Source organism: Citrus clementina, unplaced genomic scaffold (assembly GCF_000493195.1).
Source record: "Citrus clementina cultivar Clemenules unplaced genomic scaffold, Citrus_clementina_v1.0 scaffold_2, whole genome shotgun sequence".
Taxonomy (NCBI): domain Eukaryota; kingdom Viridiplantae; phylum Streptophyta; class Magnoliopsida; order Sapindales; family Rutaceae; genus Citrus; species Citrus x clementina.
In genome coordinates this window covers 33,234,766-33,249,019 of record NW_006262688.1, presented here as the reverse complement: position 1 = coordinate 33,249,019, position 14,254 = coordinate 33,234,766, and the positions used below count along the sequence as shown (strand labels likewise).

Genomic DNA, 14,254 nt, shown 5'->3' with positions numbered 1-14,254 from the left:
AAAGTTGAGTTTATTGGGTGCATATCATTTTTCATCAGTGTTTGTAAAATAAAATTTGAATAATATTTTATTTAAAAAAAATTATATATTCATAACATACGGTAGTATATCAATGTTTTACATTTTCAAAAGAATAAAAGGACAAGTAGATAATGATACAGTATGTATGGCACCACAGTTTTTAAATTTATACATCAGTGTGTAGATATACCGTTATCCAGAATAAAATGTAAAAGTAATTCCATAAACCATATAACAACAATTACACAACTCCAAAATTCAATCCATACAATATTTCCGAAAACATAATAAGAACAACGTTGTGTGAACAAGACAGCTAACCATATGCATAATCCTGGCATTTCTGACATCTGAAACTGGAAAGAAAAAGAATTTCAGTAAAGAATAGAACAAAAAGAATGCTGTAAAGAGCATTCTAAGCAATTAGGCAGCTGGTGTTGGCTCAGGTTCAGTAGCAGGCTTGTCAATGGCAGCTGGAGCATCTTGTTTGGGTGGATCTGAAGAACCATTGGCAGTGGCATCTTTAACTGGTGCCGCGGTTGTAGCTTTTGCTGATGCCGCATCTTTTCCATTCTTGGCATCTTTCCCATCCTTTCCATCTTTGGCATCCTTCGGAGGTGGAGGTGGCACCATATGAGGTGGGGGTGAGTGCTTCAGCTTAACCAGTATCTGCCGCATCCTTGAAAGATCAGTGGGTTTGCCGGGCTTTGGTCCCTGGATGACGGTTATTGATGGCTTCTTTTCTTGATCCTTCTTCCCTCTCTTCTTTTCAATGTTGGGTACCTCATAAGGAATGAGCTCTCCTATTGCTTTCCAGTAATGTTTATCAGCCTCTTTGTGAAACTTTTCTTGATTAGCCAAGAATAACTGTCCCAGACACAAACCAGATATGTAGTGTCAAACATGGCAAAATAAGCATACAAATTTGAATAACAAGATATTCTAAAAATCATACCTTCTCCCTCTCTCTGTTACTAGTCTTGTTGGTCTCTATATTAAGCTTTCGTTTTTCATAGAAAGCTCGTTTATACTCCTCGGCTTCTTCAACTAACTGATTTCTCATTTCCTTCTCCCTTTTCTCCTTTGCCTCAAGCTGAATCGCATTTTGACTACACAAAGTAAGCCACAGTAAACAAAATAAATATCATGAGCAGATAAATCTCAATATCTCTCTAGAAGAAACAATAGTTTTCAGTTTGTATAAAGAAATCCAAAAGGAACAAAAAATCTCCACGTCGAGACAAATTAGGACAACAAAGAGAGATTTCATGCTAAACAAACCATTATGTACTGCACAGGTATAAAGAATTTGGGCTCTCAATTCCACAGAATAATTGTCTTTATTGGAGTCCTCATTAAAATTGGGGTCTCCAATAAAAAATTTAAAACCAAACTTTCCTTTAAAACCCTACAGGCAGTACAACAAATCCATGCGGAGGAAGCCTTCCATCATCTTTTGAAAATGAATTAAGCTCCAGAGGAGAAAACTATTCATATTTACTATTTGGTTTCTTGCCAGTGTGATTCTACCCTTGCATGCTGCATACATTTAATTCAAGACATCCTTGAAAGATAAATATCAAGGACCATTCTAATTGAGTGAAATAATGACCATTATCAGATTGGAACACCAGCTTTACAGGGCTCCTTGTTCAAACCTTCCATTATCATAACCCCAGCAAGCATAACTATGACGATTGATTAGTGGCTGCAGCTATATTAAACCTAGTAAAATAAGTCGATCCCTATTAAATAAACATTAAAATCTACCAAGAGGTGAAAGTCATCTATGTTCTAATAAAACAACCAACAACCTGGATGAGTCAATGAAGCCCATTTATGTATTTCTATAAATAGAAGCAATTGATTAAATCCAAAACTTACAAATTACGAAATAAATACTTCAAAGCAACTGCAATAAAAAAGTTAATACATACTCCATATTTGAATTATTCAACAGAAGTCTAATACATCTAACTATAGTCACCCACAAAACCCTAGAGAGATCAAACAAAACAAAATTAAACTACTTCCATAAAGTACATAAGTCAAATTCTGATTAAATTCTTTAAATTACATCTTAGCAAACATATTTAGGACAGTATGAAACTAGAAACAAGGCAAAGATCTAAATCAGAATGGTAGATCTGATCAAACATAAAAATAAACTAAGCCCGACAAGAAATGGACAAAAACAACAACCAATTCAATTGCTTAAATAAGCTGACTCCAATTCTATAATCTACATCAATCAACTCAATTCCTGATTATTAGAAAGCAGAATCAACCTAACCATCATTATTAAGGATAAGAATCACCAATAAATAAATGCAGGGTCAGATCTAAGCACAAACGTAGTAGAAAAAACAGATCCGAGAAAATTACACAAAAGCTAAAGAAAACTTCATTAGTTGAGCTCATAAGCAGTTTAACAGAGTTAAAATGCAACTAAATCACAGCTTAGCCAACATAAACAGATCTGATCAAAATAAAAAAGAATCATACAGCAATAAGCTTACCGGCGCCATTCGCGGAGAGCGAAGCCTTCCTCGGGCTCCAACTCAGTGGGAGGTGGAAGAATCGGACCGTCAGAAACGAACGCACTACCGTCACCGTATCCATTTCCGTTACCGTTACTGTTCTCAACGTGGCCTGAACCGAATGGAGACTGAGAGTAGCCAGGCTCCTGATTTTCGTAACCGAAGATCTCGGGAGACTGCACGTGATCTACAGATACGTCGCCGTGGTTTCCGGAGAAATCCTCGGCGGCGTTGTAGCTGGAGTACGAGCCGTAGTTGGAGTATTCGGCGTCGTCGTTGAACGAATGGTGATTTGAGTGTTGGTTTTGGATTTGCTCTTCTCCGTCCGCGCTGAATTCATCAAAGGTCGACATCTTGTGCGTTTCCGGTTGCGTGTTTGCAGGAAATCGGTGTAGATTTTGGTATGATTTTGAACTCGAGTTGAAGCTTTTCCCTTTTCATTTGGTGTAATTTGACGCTTTTATACTCTTATCAGAGGTAAATGGAAGGTGAAGTGAATATTTCCGAATGTTGAAACGACGTGGTTTCGCTGTAGTTGTGATTGTTGACTTGTCTACGGCAATTTTACAGGCACTATTAAATGAACTTCAATATTGAATTCATGCTCTTTGGGCTGTTTTTTCACCCGTGCTTTGCGTCTAAAAAATCTAAAATTCTTTTTTTTTATTATTATTAAAAGAATAATTCACCATATGCGTTCATTATAAGAACTCTGATCAGGCCTCTTCATGTTATAGTACGAATTTCCGATGTCTTTGAAATACAATAAATATCTTGGAGTCAAAGGAATGAGACTCGGCAACTTGCGAGCAATTACAAAATTCCTAGTATTGAATTAACATACAACTTGGATGCAATCAAGGTTAATCAATGACGTTAAGGACCCGTTTGCCACCGCACAGCTGCCCCAAACGAGTCTTAAGTCAAGCAGAAAAATTAGGAAGCCGAAGGGCTTCAACATTTTTAACGAGCTTCAGCTTAGCTTCAGCCGTCATTTTTAAAATGGATTAAATTAATTATTACCTTAATTATTGTTCGGATCAAATTATTGTCCGGGTCAAATTTTTTTGATGTTCGGAAAAACAAGTGAGATGAAAAATTCCAAACCATGGATTATGGTAAGCATATGTATGCATTACATGAGTTCAGCAGAGTTAGTAAGGAGTCCATCAATGTCAGTACTCTTTAAACCAGCACAATCTTCCGGCAGGTGGGATCGACCAATAAAGGCAGTCACTTGGCCTGTAATTGCCGATGGTTAATATTTGCTGTATGGGAAAAGCCAGGAGCAGAAGCTGCCCTTGATCATCACAAGTTCAAAACTCCCACGAGTAGGCTCTTCCCGAAAAATTTGGTACTCAAGGCTGATTGCAATATGTGGCATCAACCACGTACAAGCAAGGGTGGGCTTCAAGGCATTATGAAGGATATTTAATTTTATCAGGCTTCAAGGCATTATGGAGGAGAAAAGTAAATACAACTGTGAGTGAGTCTGTCCCGATTTTATCAGGTGTCTCTCCACAGAGACAATACAGCAACAACTGCTAATCCCAGGCATATGCATCTTAGAAATGCAGTCACCGGGTAAGATTATCCCTCCTGCTCTCCAAAGAATCCAAAACAAAATGATGAGGTCAATCTGGTGCGATAAGGTTAATGGCTTACAGTCAAATGCCGACAGTCCTGGATCCCGATAGCCCCTTTGCACATTCTCTATGGTATGTACAATACAAAACGCGCCATCCACAGTATCAACAAAGCGTGGGATAAAAAAGTTGCAGTCTTTCAAGGAACAGGAGGTGCATTCTTGGGATATCTACCAGAAGGGGGCATCCGCTGCAAAACTCGTGGAAATTCTGGCTTTAGTCGTTTATTTGGCATCCCTTGCAATGACCTGATCCACGATATAAAAATAGAGATAAAATTTATGTAAAAAAGAAAACAACTAAGAACAATGTGGAGATTAAGTTCATCTGCATATATAGGACCTAAGAAGACTCCTGATGATACAAGCAACAGACCCCCAAAAAAAAAAAAAATTCTCCACGTGTTTATCTGGCTACAAAATTAAAAAAATCAATGTCCAGACTAGGAACTCTCAAGAAAAATGAAATTGAGATTATCCCTCTTTTTCTCCCATTTTCTCTCCCCCTCTCTCATTTCCATTCCTCTCCTCTCCTCCCATTTCTTCCCACCAAACATGCACTTACTCACGATCTCTGTTCTTTGAACATTTTAGTAGTTCTTTCTCATACTCTTTTCTCCATTTCTGAAGCTACGTAGGTCACACACAGGAGACTTAGAAGGGGACAAATTAGAGAAGAGGATAAACTGAGCCTGGATAAGACTTGGGAATCTGATATGAGGCAAAAGTGAAAAAAGGAGTGTAAAACAATTCCTGGTCAATTCAGCCTTCACTAATTTCTGTTTCAAAAAGTAACAGCTTAACTCTAGCAACATGAAAAATCACACACCTCGGGGAACCCTGATGTTTCTGAGGAAATTGACCAAACATTGATCTTAGACTTCCAAGAGCTTTCTCAGCAGCCTACAAAAAAGTAGCATGTCAGGCATTTGAAAAGCATATATGGTAAATATAAGGTATATGTAATCTAGTCATTAAGGGCAAGAAAATTTTGAATATCCAATAGAAATACCTGCATCTTAGCCTCATCCCAAGTTGACCCAATCCCCTTTCCTAACACCTGACCGTCGATTTCAACCTAAGAAAGAAAATATTAAAACAGAACAAAGACATTAGAAAACACAAGTAACACCACAAGAATATTAACTCAATTCCTTCTACAAAAAATGATGTCAGCAAAATTTCTTGACACCCCCATGAAGAAATAATTCTTGCTGTTCCAGCATAATGTAAACTAACTGACTGTAGGAATTTTGATCCATATTCGTCCAGAATGGCTAACACCTATTAGAGACCTACAAAATACATAACCACCTATAACATATGAATAATAAATCCATGCTCAGGGGTCCTTTCCATCATCCACAGTCCACATTCCCACGGGGGGAAAAATATGTCTTTCATCTTTATGTTGCCACTCGAGAAGCACATAATGCCATAAGAGGGAGATCAGAATTCACCATGAACAGAAATGTAGTCCCTTTATCATAAGAAGAAGGCATGATAATGACATGGAAGATGATAAACCCAAGCTCATTATGTCCTTTTTAGTAATTAAAGTCCAAGGACCGATATGCTTTGATATGTCCAACCCCTATGACAGTTTTGCATTTTAACTAATTTCAACAGTTATAGTTTCTACAAAATTAGAAAATGAACACAACTATTCTGAACTTAGTAACTTGAGAAAGCTATCTCAAAATGTAGTTCACAAAAGTAAAGCACACAGAAAAGAAGCAAACAGCAGACCTGTGCATATACTTCATCCTTCTGGACTGAATTTGCTGAAGATGGAGGCTGCTGCTGAAACACTACCCCAAGGCCCTCCGTCATGCACTGGAAAAGTTCCCCAGTAAACCCATGCCAGAACAATAATTGTAAATTTAAGTACATTACATTAATCTACAGTAACCACATAATGACAACAAGTTTCTCAAGTTCCTGAAATCTCACTAATTCTTTAAGTGCCGATACTGAACCCATTAATTTCTTAGAGCCTTCCAGTCTTGGATCAACAAGCTTCGAAGGCTCTGATGACAGAGACTCATCTTTGGCCAATGGCTGACCCCCAAATGAATTTATCTCGCCCATAAAGCAATTTTCATTTGCATTTGAAAATCTGCTACCATCTCCATGACCAGAACCAGAGTCAGACTTAACACGTAACACATATACATCTGCAAAAGTAGTTTCCGGCTTGGTCAGAATTACAAAGAGAAATACTAAGAGGAGAAATCTCAACTTTCCAGGAGATTTCCTAAGAGCACCACCGCAAATTAAGAGAAAAGAAATGATGGTCACAAAGCTAACATGCCAACTCCACTCCCTCGTACTAACAGAATTAGATGATAGGAGAAGTTTAAGAAGAATATCAATGTCGAAATTAATTGTGTGAAGAAAACATTCAGTCTTAACACATTCAACTTGAACTGAAGCACAATTAAAGATTTGTTGTCAACAAGTGCTTCCCAAAAAGGACACTTCAGTTACATATCAGTAATGCCAAAACATGACCACTATCTACATCACAAACTCTAAATAATTACACAATGAGTTGAGTAACCACAATACAACCAGAAAAACAAGAACTTACTAGCCAAGTGCTTGATGGATCCCTCTGCAGCTTGACGTTGGGCTTCCCTTCTTGTTCTACCAATTCCTTCACCGATTTTTTCTCCTGCAAACCAAGCCTACAGAAAATGATAAATAAGATGAGTACATGAGACATGGCATCCCTCAATTTAAAAACTGACAAAATTTTTCTCGGAAACACTTATATGATTTATATTAACCCCCCCCCCCCCCCCCAAAAAAAAAAAAGAAAAAAAGAGAGGGAGGGGGAGGGTGGCAAGGGGGTGGGTTGTATTAGAAGTAAGATGTGTCAGTTCCAAACCAAGAGATCATCTTAGATGTAAAAAGCTTACTCACATCTGAAGCTTCCTAATAAATAAAAGACACCAAAAAAGACTTGCCTGTTCCTTGGTTCTCATATTGCTTTTTTACCAGTTCCCTAAGTCTATTAAAGGAAGTTATACAAGTGTGCATGAGCGTGTACATGTTAGGTCTAATGAAAAGGTAATTTCTCTTTGGCAAATCTTTGATAACTAAGGTTAATTTACAGAAGCCCGTAAAAGAATGGTATCCTTAGGTTCATAAAAATTTATCAATATGAGTTGTTTCATGATTCAGCTTTAGTGTCAACTTCAATAAGAATGCAGCTTGATGCTCTGTTCCAAATGCTAATCCAACTAACTTTTAAAAGTACACCCAGCCTACTAAAAGCATGGTATTGACCAAATATCTACTTTTATTAGAAGACACAAAATCCACTTTATGATATTTTCCCCAAAGCGATTGCTCTAAAGATGACGAAAAAAGGAATATAAATTTTTCAAAAAATGAAACGAAACAACATGTGCTATTCCATCTAACTAACTTTGTGTACTTGAGGCAAATAGGTAAAAAGTGAGAAAGGATTTAATTTCGAATGAATGACTAAAAATTATCATATTAATGAAACCAGGTATGAACTAAAAACTTTGTAAGCCAAAGAGCATAAAGAACCTCAATTGAGAACTGCAATTCCGTGCTAGCAACCAAAGCGGGCCTGAACTCCACCTACATTAAGAAAAATAAAAAATAAAGTAAAAATAATCTAAAGATGAAATGTGAGTCACAAATCATAATCTGCAGCATTTCTCTTGCAGTGCAAATTTGTTCCTATTACCTTTGTTCCACACTTCATTGCTATATCCTGTAAAACTCCTGATGGAGTTTCTGTACTTGAAACATCCCTTCCAGATTCAAAGTCAACATCCCTGCTGCTAGAAGATGATCTACTCAAGGGGATCTCCTCACCTTCAAAATGGAACCCCAAATTAACACACTTAAAAACAATGAACACACTTAAAAATAATGAATATATGTAAACAAATAATAAGCTCCATGTATCAGCTAAGAATATAATCCATAGTTAACAAACAAATCACTATCACTTCTCTAAAATCCATATCTGCTGAGCTTAAAAGAAATTTTTTTCTTAAAAAAAAATGTGCGAGTCTATATATTATATCAGCATCTCTTGGATTAGCACCCATAGATGCATATCACAAGCAAGCTGATACATAACCATCACCAAAAAAGAAATAATAATTGGAACCCAAGGTCCAGCAATATCTTCAGAATTATGCAAGCAGGAAAACTCAAAACAAACAATTCAACACCCAAAAAAAGAGAAAACATTGATACAAAAAAACATTGATACAAAGAATCAGTATAATTCCAGCAGGTTACTGCCTCCTTTCATCTATTCACTACATTAAACGGAAGTATCCAGCCAAGAAGAAAGCAAGAGAGGAAAACTAAATTTCAAGCACACAGATGATCAATCAAATCATGACCATTTTAAACTCAAAAAAATAAATAACAGAGACCGCCTCACTTGTATTTGTTCAACATCATGCCACAAACCTAGCTCTATATGGAACCATACTTTATCAAAGCTAACCACATGGACTTCCAAGCATTCATAAAAAGATGGCACCACTGACAAAAATTAGTAAATTCAGTTTAATACTAATCAAATGTATCACATATCACCTGAGAAAGATTGATAATCTGACAGTGTATGGTTTAACCTCAACCGATCATCTCTACGAAGTGCCTGCAAATACACATAACTTATAAGATTGATGCAGTTCACCAATCTTGGCTGAGAAATGCTGGCATATGACCCAAAGTTACAACTTAAAAAAAATCCACCAAGATGGATCACCTCTTTTGGCATTCTTTGATTTTCATGAGGCCTATCAGATGTAATAGAATTCTCTATCTTAGGGAAAAAAGATGGATGAGGAGGCCGGTGCTTCTCAATTTGCATAGCCTCAGAATTCAAAGGAAATTCTTTTGGTACTGCTCTGTTCAATTGCCGTGGGCTCATCTCTTCTTCCACAGGAAACCAGCTTCCACGTGATGGCACACGTGGAACTGAAACTTGCATCTGGGTTCTTGCAGGAAATGGAGCTTCACTTGGGGCATTTTCTCTTGTATCCATCCCATGTTGCAGTATAAGAAGCCTTCTCCTGGTATCAGGATCTAATTCAGATTCAGGCACTTCACCCTCTTCTCTTGCAGGAGAACTCTGCAAGCATTGTTCTGGAGGACCAACATGACCCAATGGTTTAACTAATGAAGTGGCTGGAGGAAACTGCATATTGGCCAATGGCATCACTGCTGCTTGAGATGTAGGGAGAGTGGTGGTGCTAGAAGAAGATGGCATCGTATACTGAAAAGGAGCAAGCCTTGGATCTAAATTGGCGACTGCTGAAGAGATTGTTGCAGAAGCTGCTATTGCCTCCTACATGAAAGAAAAGCAGATTTAAATGGGATTAACTTCAACTTTGATGCATATAGGGTGCAAAATTGCCCTCACTAAAGAAAACGGTATCAGCTAACTTAGTACTTTCACATATCAACATTGACACAACCATAAGCCTTAACATCACTAGCCAATTTCTAAAAACAACTCTCTCCTCATACAATACAAAGAACTAGATATATAGATCAATGGATGAAACAATAACGAGAAAATAGTAATGCTACTTACCTTCAGTCTTCTTTCAACCTCAGCATCAGCCATGCCATCAAAAGAAAGTGGATCTTTGATTCCATTTGCAGTAGCAGCATCATCCTGGAGAAAAAATAACAGTGAAAAAGAAATATAGGCACTCTAATAAATAAGAATATAACAACTAAATGATCATGGAGCTGGGGACACGCATAGGTTAGGGTGTAATCAAAGTATCAGTTGTGACTCCATAAATATCTCAACAATACAAAAATATTCATGACTAACCTCTGACACTAGATAGTTGCTCACATCAGGAGGGGAAGGAATTTCCTTAACATCATCTTCATATGAAATCTCTGGTATCCTTTGCAGAAGACCCTCGTCAAATTCTCTGTTATCAAATACAAAGTTCATATCACATTGAAAAGATACACTTAAGTCGTAGACAAATAGGAACAAAATTTAGTTGCTCAAAGCTTGAGAGATAATGAAGACAATGACTGAGGTGGAGCGTATGTCGTGGATGAAAATTTTAGACAGGGATCGTATGCTCACTTGAAAAAACCACCTCTGACATTGCAAGCAATGTTCCTTGCCACACATAAAACAGGAATAGCATTATTAGCCTGCAACATGACAAATTATGATGAGTGCATGTTGCCAAAAAAAAAAAAAGGGATCAAAGTTTGGCATGGATGTGTTTGCAGTTTCAACAAAAACTAAAAAGATAGAAGCAGGTAGTGAATACTTCAGCTTGAGGAGCATAATATGGAGCAAATGCAGGAACAACATGCACCCTAGATTGATCTTTTTCATCCCATACTTTCAAGCGATCATCAATCACCAGTGCCATCTTGGGATGACATGTTCCATCTTGAAAGACATTGAACAGAGACTTCCTTGAACCTATTAACATGATAAAAAACTAAGCAGCATTAAAGCAAACTGAACAAAATTTTAAATAATCGCAGGCAAAAGTTAACACAATGAGAAATGGCTGCAAAGAATTTCCAAGTTGGATCATGCCACTCACCAGACTTCACACATACAATGCGATCCAACAATTCTTTTGTATTTATCAAATTCGACTCTGGATCAAGAAGCCTCCACATCTCTAAAGCATAATCCCTTTCTGCCATTGTACAAACATAAACCTCAAAACGCTTGCGTCCTCTAGCAGTCAAATAGCTCCGCAGGTCTTCCCATGCAGGTCTCAACCTCACCAGAACACTGGTGTCACGAATCTACAGGAATTCAAAAGTTTTCTGTTACTTGACCAAAGTGGTCTGATGAATTTTCATGCTTAGAATGTATTCAGAACACAGGATTACAGGAAATCATCACATAAATTTTAAGTGATATAGACCATCCAATGGAACAAGGATAAATATTGCAAACTCCTTTTAAGTCCCAAGGCAATCCCCATAAAGTGTACAATCAATTTCAAATGAACGAAAGAAGGAAGCAGACATCGAATTGGAAGCAAACCAAGAAAATTGAGGTGGGAGATCAAAGACGCAGTTAGAGAGAGAGAGAGAAAGAAGGGCAAATTCACAACAGCACTTAAACACAAAAGAAAAAAGTATCAAAACAGTTCAGTTTGGAACTCATAAACACACACCTGCGGATTGATGCGCGTTAGAATAATATTTTTCTCCTGTAACCGTATGAGTGGACGTACAAGAGCTTGATGGCTGTCAGACAAGGCTGGAACAACCTCAGACTGAACTTTGATCACCTTCCCATTTTCATTAACCTGATCATTTTCAGCATATTGCTTTAGAATATTCTTGTCATCTTGATAGCGCTTGACCTCAGCCTGCATACCAGCAATACGCTGTGGGTCCACCTCAGTGCTAATTTTTCGCAGTAAAGCTTCAATCCTATCCTCAAACGAACGCATTGTATTTGCAACTATGAGAGTTTCATCCAGATCAAATACAATGCCAAGACATCTAAGGTTCAACATGGTGAGACAAGAATTGTACAGTCCAGATCCAACACTGAATGCCCAGAAACATGGATACTGTTTCTCGTTATTCCTAGAATACATGGCAACCAAGTGGAGCTCCTCAGTCAATCCCAGCAGCATCACTGCAGTCTGTAGGCACCAAAACAGTAATCACCATCTATGTTCAAGAATCATATCAAAATCTAAACATGTGACTTTTCACAATTAAAGGTAATTTAAATAAGCAGATTTGCATGAACATAAACAAATGTAATAAATGCAAAATTCCCCCAGAAGAATTATAATAAATAAACATTTTGCACAATGAAATGAAGCCACAAAGACCTGAAAACTTGTTATCAAAAGTCTTCTACTTCTCCTTTAAATATCCATTAATTCAGCTAAAGCCAAAGACAATAATTAAACTTGTGCCAAGACATTTAACATTAGCATGATCATAATCAAGTAAAAGTATAGATCTATTGACAAGATGAAGACAATACAGCTGCCATTAAATCATAAGGCAAGCATGTTGTCAAGATCAGACAAGTTCTATGAAATTGTCCAAATTTAGCAAGTCCTAAAAGCAGGCTTAAACCAGTGAGTTCAAACTTCCATACAATCTGTTAATAATTTCTATTTCTGAGCAAAACTATCAAGTTCAAATAGTTATCATAAACTTAGGAGAAAACTGGTACAATTGAGCTTCACACTACTTACAACAAAATTGCCAGATGGGTCCCCTGAAATTGTCAAAAATTCAGTGAAGTTATTTCATTCAACATCTGTGCTCTGCCAAATTTCATACGTTTTGGTCCAGAAGGTTCAGTTTGCAGCTTCAAGTTCTCATTTTTAAACAAATTTTTAATCCTATTTTTGTCAATTTTGGGTTGATATTAATATACCTTGTTCTCTCTGATACAGGAGGAGTGCAAAAGATGTAGCTGGACGTTGTCCGATGATTTAGACTCCATTTTGAAGCAAATCCCACTAGCTGTTATTGTATGTAGCACTGCCAGTGGCGGACACCTCTCACTCGCTTCTGAGAAGTAACTTATTCTGATTTCATCGAACACTTTCTTGTTCTTTTCCTCTCCTTCACCACCTTCACCTTGTTGTTGTGGATATATCTCCACTTCCCCCAATATTTCCTTTCCTAGATACGCCACCGTTTTATACATTTTCTCTCTCTGTTTCCGATCTCCCAAAAATCAAAAATTTTTTAAGAAAACAAAATAAAACAAAATCAAAAAATTTTCAGTTCTCGACTTCGATTTTCCGTCTCATCGTCAAATCAAGTGTCATGAGGTATGTTTTTCTTTCATGATCATCATCGGTGCTTTAAGATTTGATCCGATTCCGATTTTTGTACAAATTTAACAAAAAAGAACAATTTCTCTTAGATAGATCAAATGACAAAAAAAAAATATTCTTCTTGATGATCTACCGGTTATTCGATTGATTAATTTTTGAGTGGTGGTAAATCTGATTGCTAGGGTTTGTGATCTTGACGATGATTGATGATTGATGATTGATGATTGATGATTGATGATAGCGAAGATTGATATTGAAGAAACGAGTCTTAAAGAAAACAGAAACCCTAGATCCAGATAGGGAAAGGTCTAAATTAGTACTTCTATGACGATAATAATAAAAAATATTGTTAAATTTATTAATCAGCAGTAAAAATAAAAGATAGTTCGCGTTGGAAGGGGCCTTTACTTTTTAATTTATAGATTTTTTTTACGAGGAAATTACCGAAAGCGCACGATTTTTGGTTCCATTACGTAATTTTAGGCGTGCTGACGTGTTAAAAAATCGGGGTGTCAGTGAAAATACATTTTGAAGTAGGTAAGGTTCAATGGAATTCTCCGAAACGTGCTGTGCGCAGGAAGATAGATTTTTGTGGTTTATTGCGTGGCGGATTTCTACTGGTTGCTGCTCATATGGTTGCAGTGCTGTTTTGAGATTCGGATACTTTTGACTCCTCGTGTGAACTTTACTTGCGTCTGCCTTGTTTGGGTTGTGTTCGCCAACTGTTTATCCACCGGATCACATCACAATTTCTTGTGATTCTTGTTTTTGTAAATTGTAAATGGATTTTTTTTTTTAAGATTGAAAAAAAGGAAATAAAATGTTTAACTAAATAAGTTTTTTCAATTTTAAGATGCTTTAATGTTTAATATACGTTCTATATAAAAAAAAATGTTCAATATATTAGATTTTTGCTACAATTATAACTAAGTTTAAAAATGTTCCTTAAATTTACTATCCAACTTATAGATACTACTTCTAACATTTTATTTAATTCAACATAAAAGGAATTTGTCAAGTACATTCCACCAGACCAAAAAAAAAAAAAAATTCCGAGTTTGACTATTTTATTTTATGAAAAATGAGATTGTCAGTTTCCTCCTATTAAAATTAATACGCACCACTTAACCAATATTGATTTCATAATAGCTAATAAAAACCCCAATAGCATAATTTTATAATATTTTCTTTATTTTCGAACACACTTTTATTCA

At 36.6% G+C, this 14,254-nt stretch overlaps 2 protein-coding genes across 2 annotated transcripts; both read right to left on the bottom strand.

Annotated features, from left to right (window-relative positions):
* Nucleotides 1-218: 218 nt before the first annotated feature.
* Nucleotides 219-3,060, bottom strand: LOC18053539 (clathrin light chain 1). The gene is made up of 3 exons (XM_006449240.2): nt 2,541-3,060; nt 977-1,130; nt 219-888 (listed from the first exon to the last, which is right to left on the bottom strand). Exons 1-3 carry the CDS (start codon nt 2,912-2,914, stop codon nt 445-447), a joined length of 972 nt encoding a protein of 323 aa, XP_006449303.1. The 5' UTR covers nt 2,915-3,060; the 3' UTR covers nt 219-444.
* A 588-nt stretch (nt 3,061-3,648) lies between these two features.
* LOC18053538 (RNA polymerase II C-terminal domain phosphatase-like 1) lies at nt 3,649-13,428 on the bottom strand. The gene is made up of 17 exons (XM_006449239.2): nt 12,632-13,428; nt 11,397-11,876; nt 10,809-11,019; nt 10,524-10,681; nt 10,331-10,401; nt 10,061-10,166; nt 9,812-9,895; nt 8,981-9,562; nt 8,806-8,869; nt 7,934-8,064; nt 7,771-7,824; nt 6,800-6,896; nt 6,160-6,383; nt 5,956-6,042; nt 5,219-5,284; nt 5,036-5,109; nt 3,649-4,455 (listed from the first exon to the last, which is right to left on the bottom strand). The coding sequence occupies exons 1-17, from the start codon at nt 12,905-12,907 to the stop codon at nt 4,347-4,349; spliced, it is 2,874 nt and encodes a 957-aa protein (XP_006449302.1). The 5' UTR covers nt 12,908-13,428; the 3' UTR covers nt 3,649-4,346.
* Nucleotides 13,429-14,254: the final 826 nt, after the last annotated feature.

Excerpts from the sequence above, each read along its gene's own strand:
- LOC18053539 (XM_006449240.2), bottom strand. The coding sequence starts at position 2,914 with ATGTCGACCTTTGATGAATTCAGCGCGGACGGAGAAGAGCAAATCCAA. Across the intron at positions 1,131-2,540 it reads GCTCTCCGCGAATGGCGCCG|TCAAAATGCGATTCAGCTTG; the intron begins GTAAGCTTATTG and ends TACTTTGTGTAG. Across the intron at positions 889-976 it reads GTAACAGAGAGAGGGAGAAG|TTATTCTTGGCTAATCAAGA; the intron begins GTATGATTTTTA and ends TGTCTGGGACAG.
- LOC18053538 (XM_006449239.2), bottom strand. The coding sequence starts at position 12,907 with ATGTATAAAACGGTGGCGTATCTAGGAAAGGAAATATTGGGGGAAGTG. Across the intron at positions 7,825-7,933 it reads CAATGAAGTGTGGAACAAAG|GTGGAGTTCAGGCCCGCTTT; the intron begins GTAATAGGAACA and ends TTCTTAATGTAG. Across the intron at positions 5,110-5,218 it reads GGGATGAGGCTAAGATGCAG|GCTGCTGAGAAAGCTCTTGG; the intron begins GTATTTCTATTG and ends ACTTTTTTGTAG.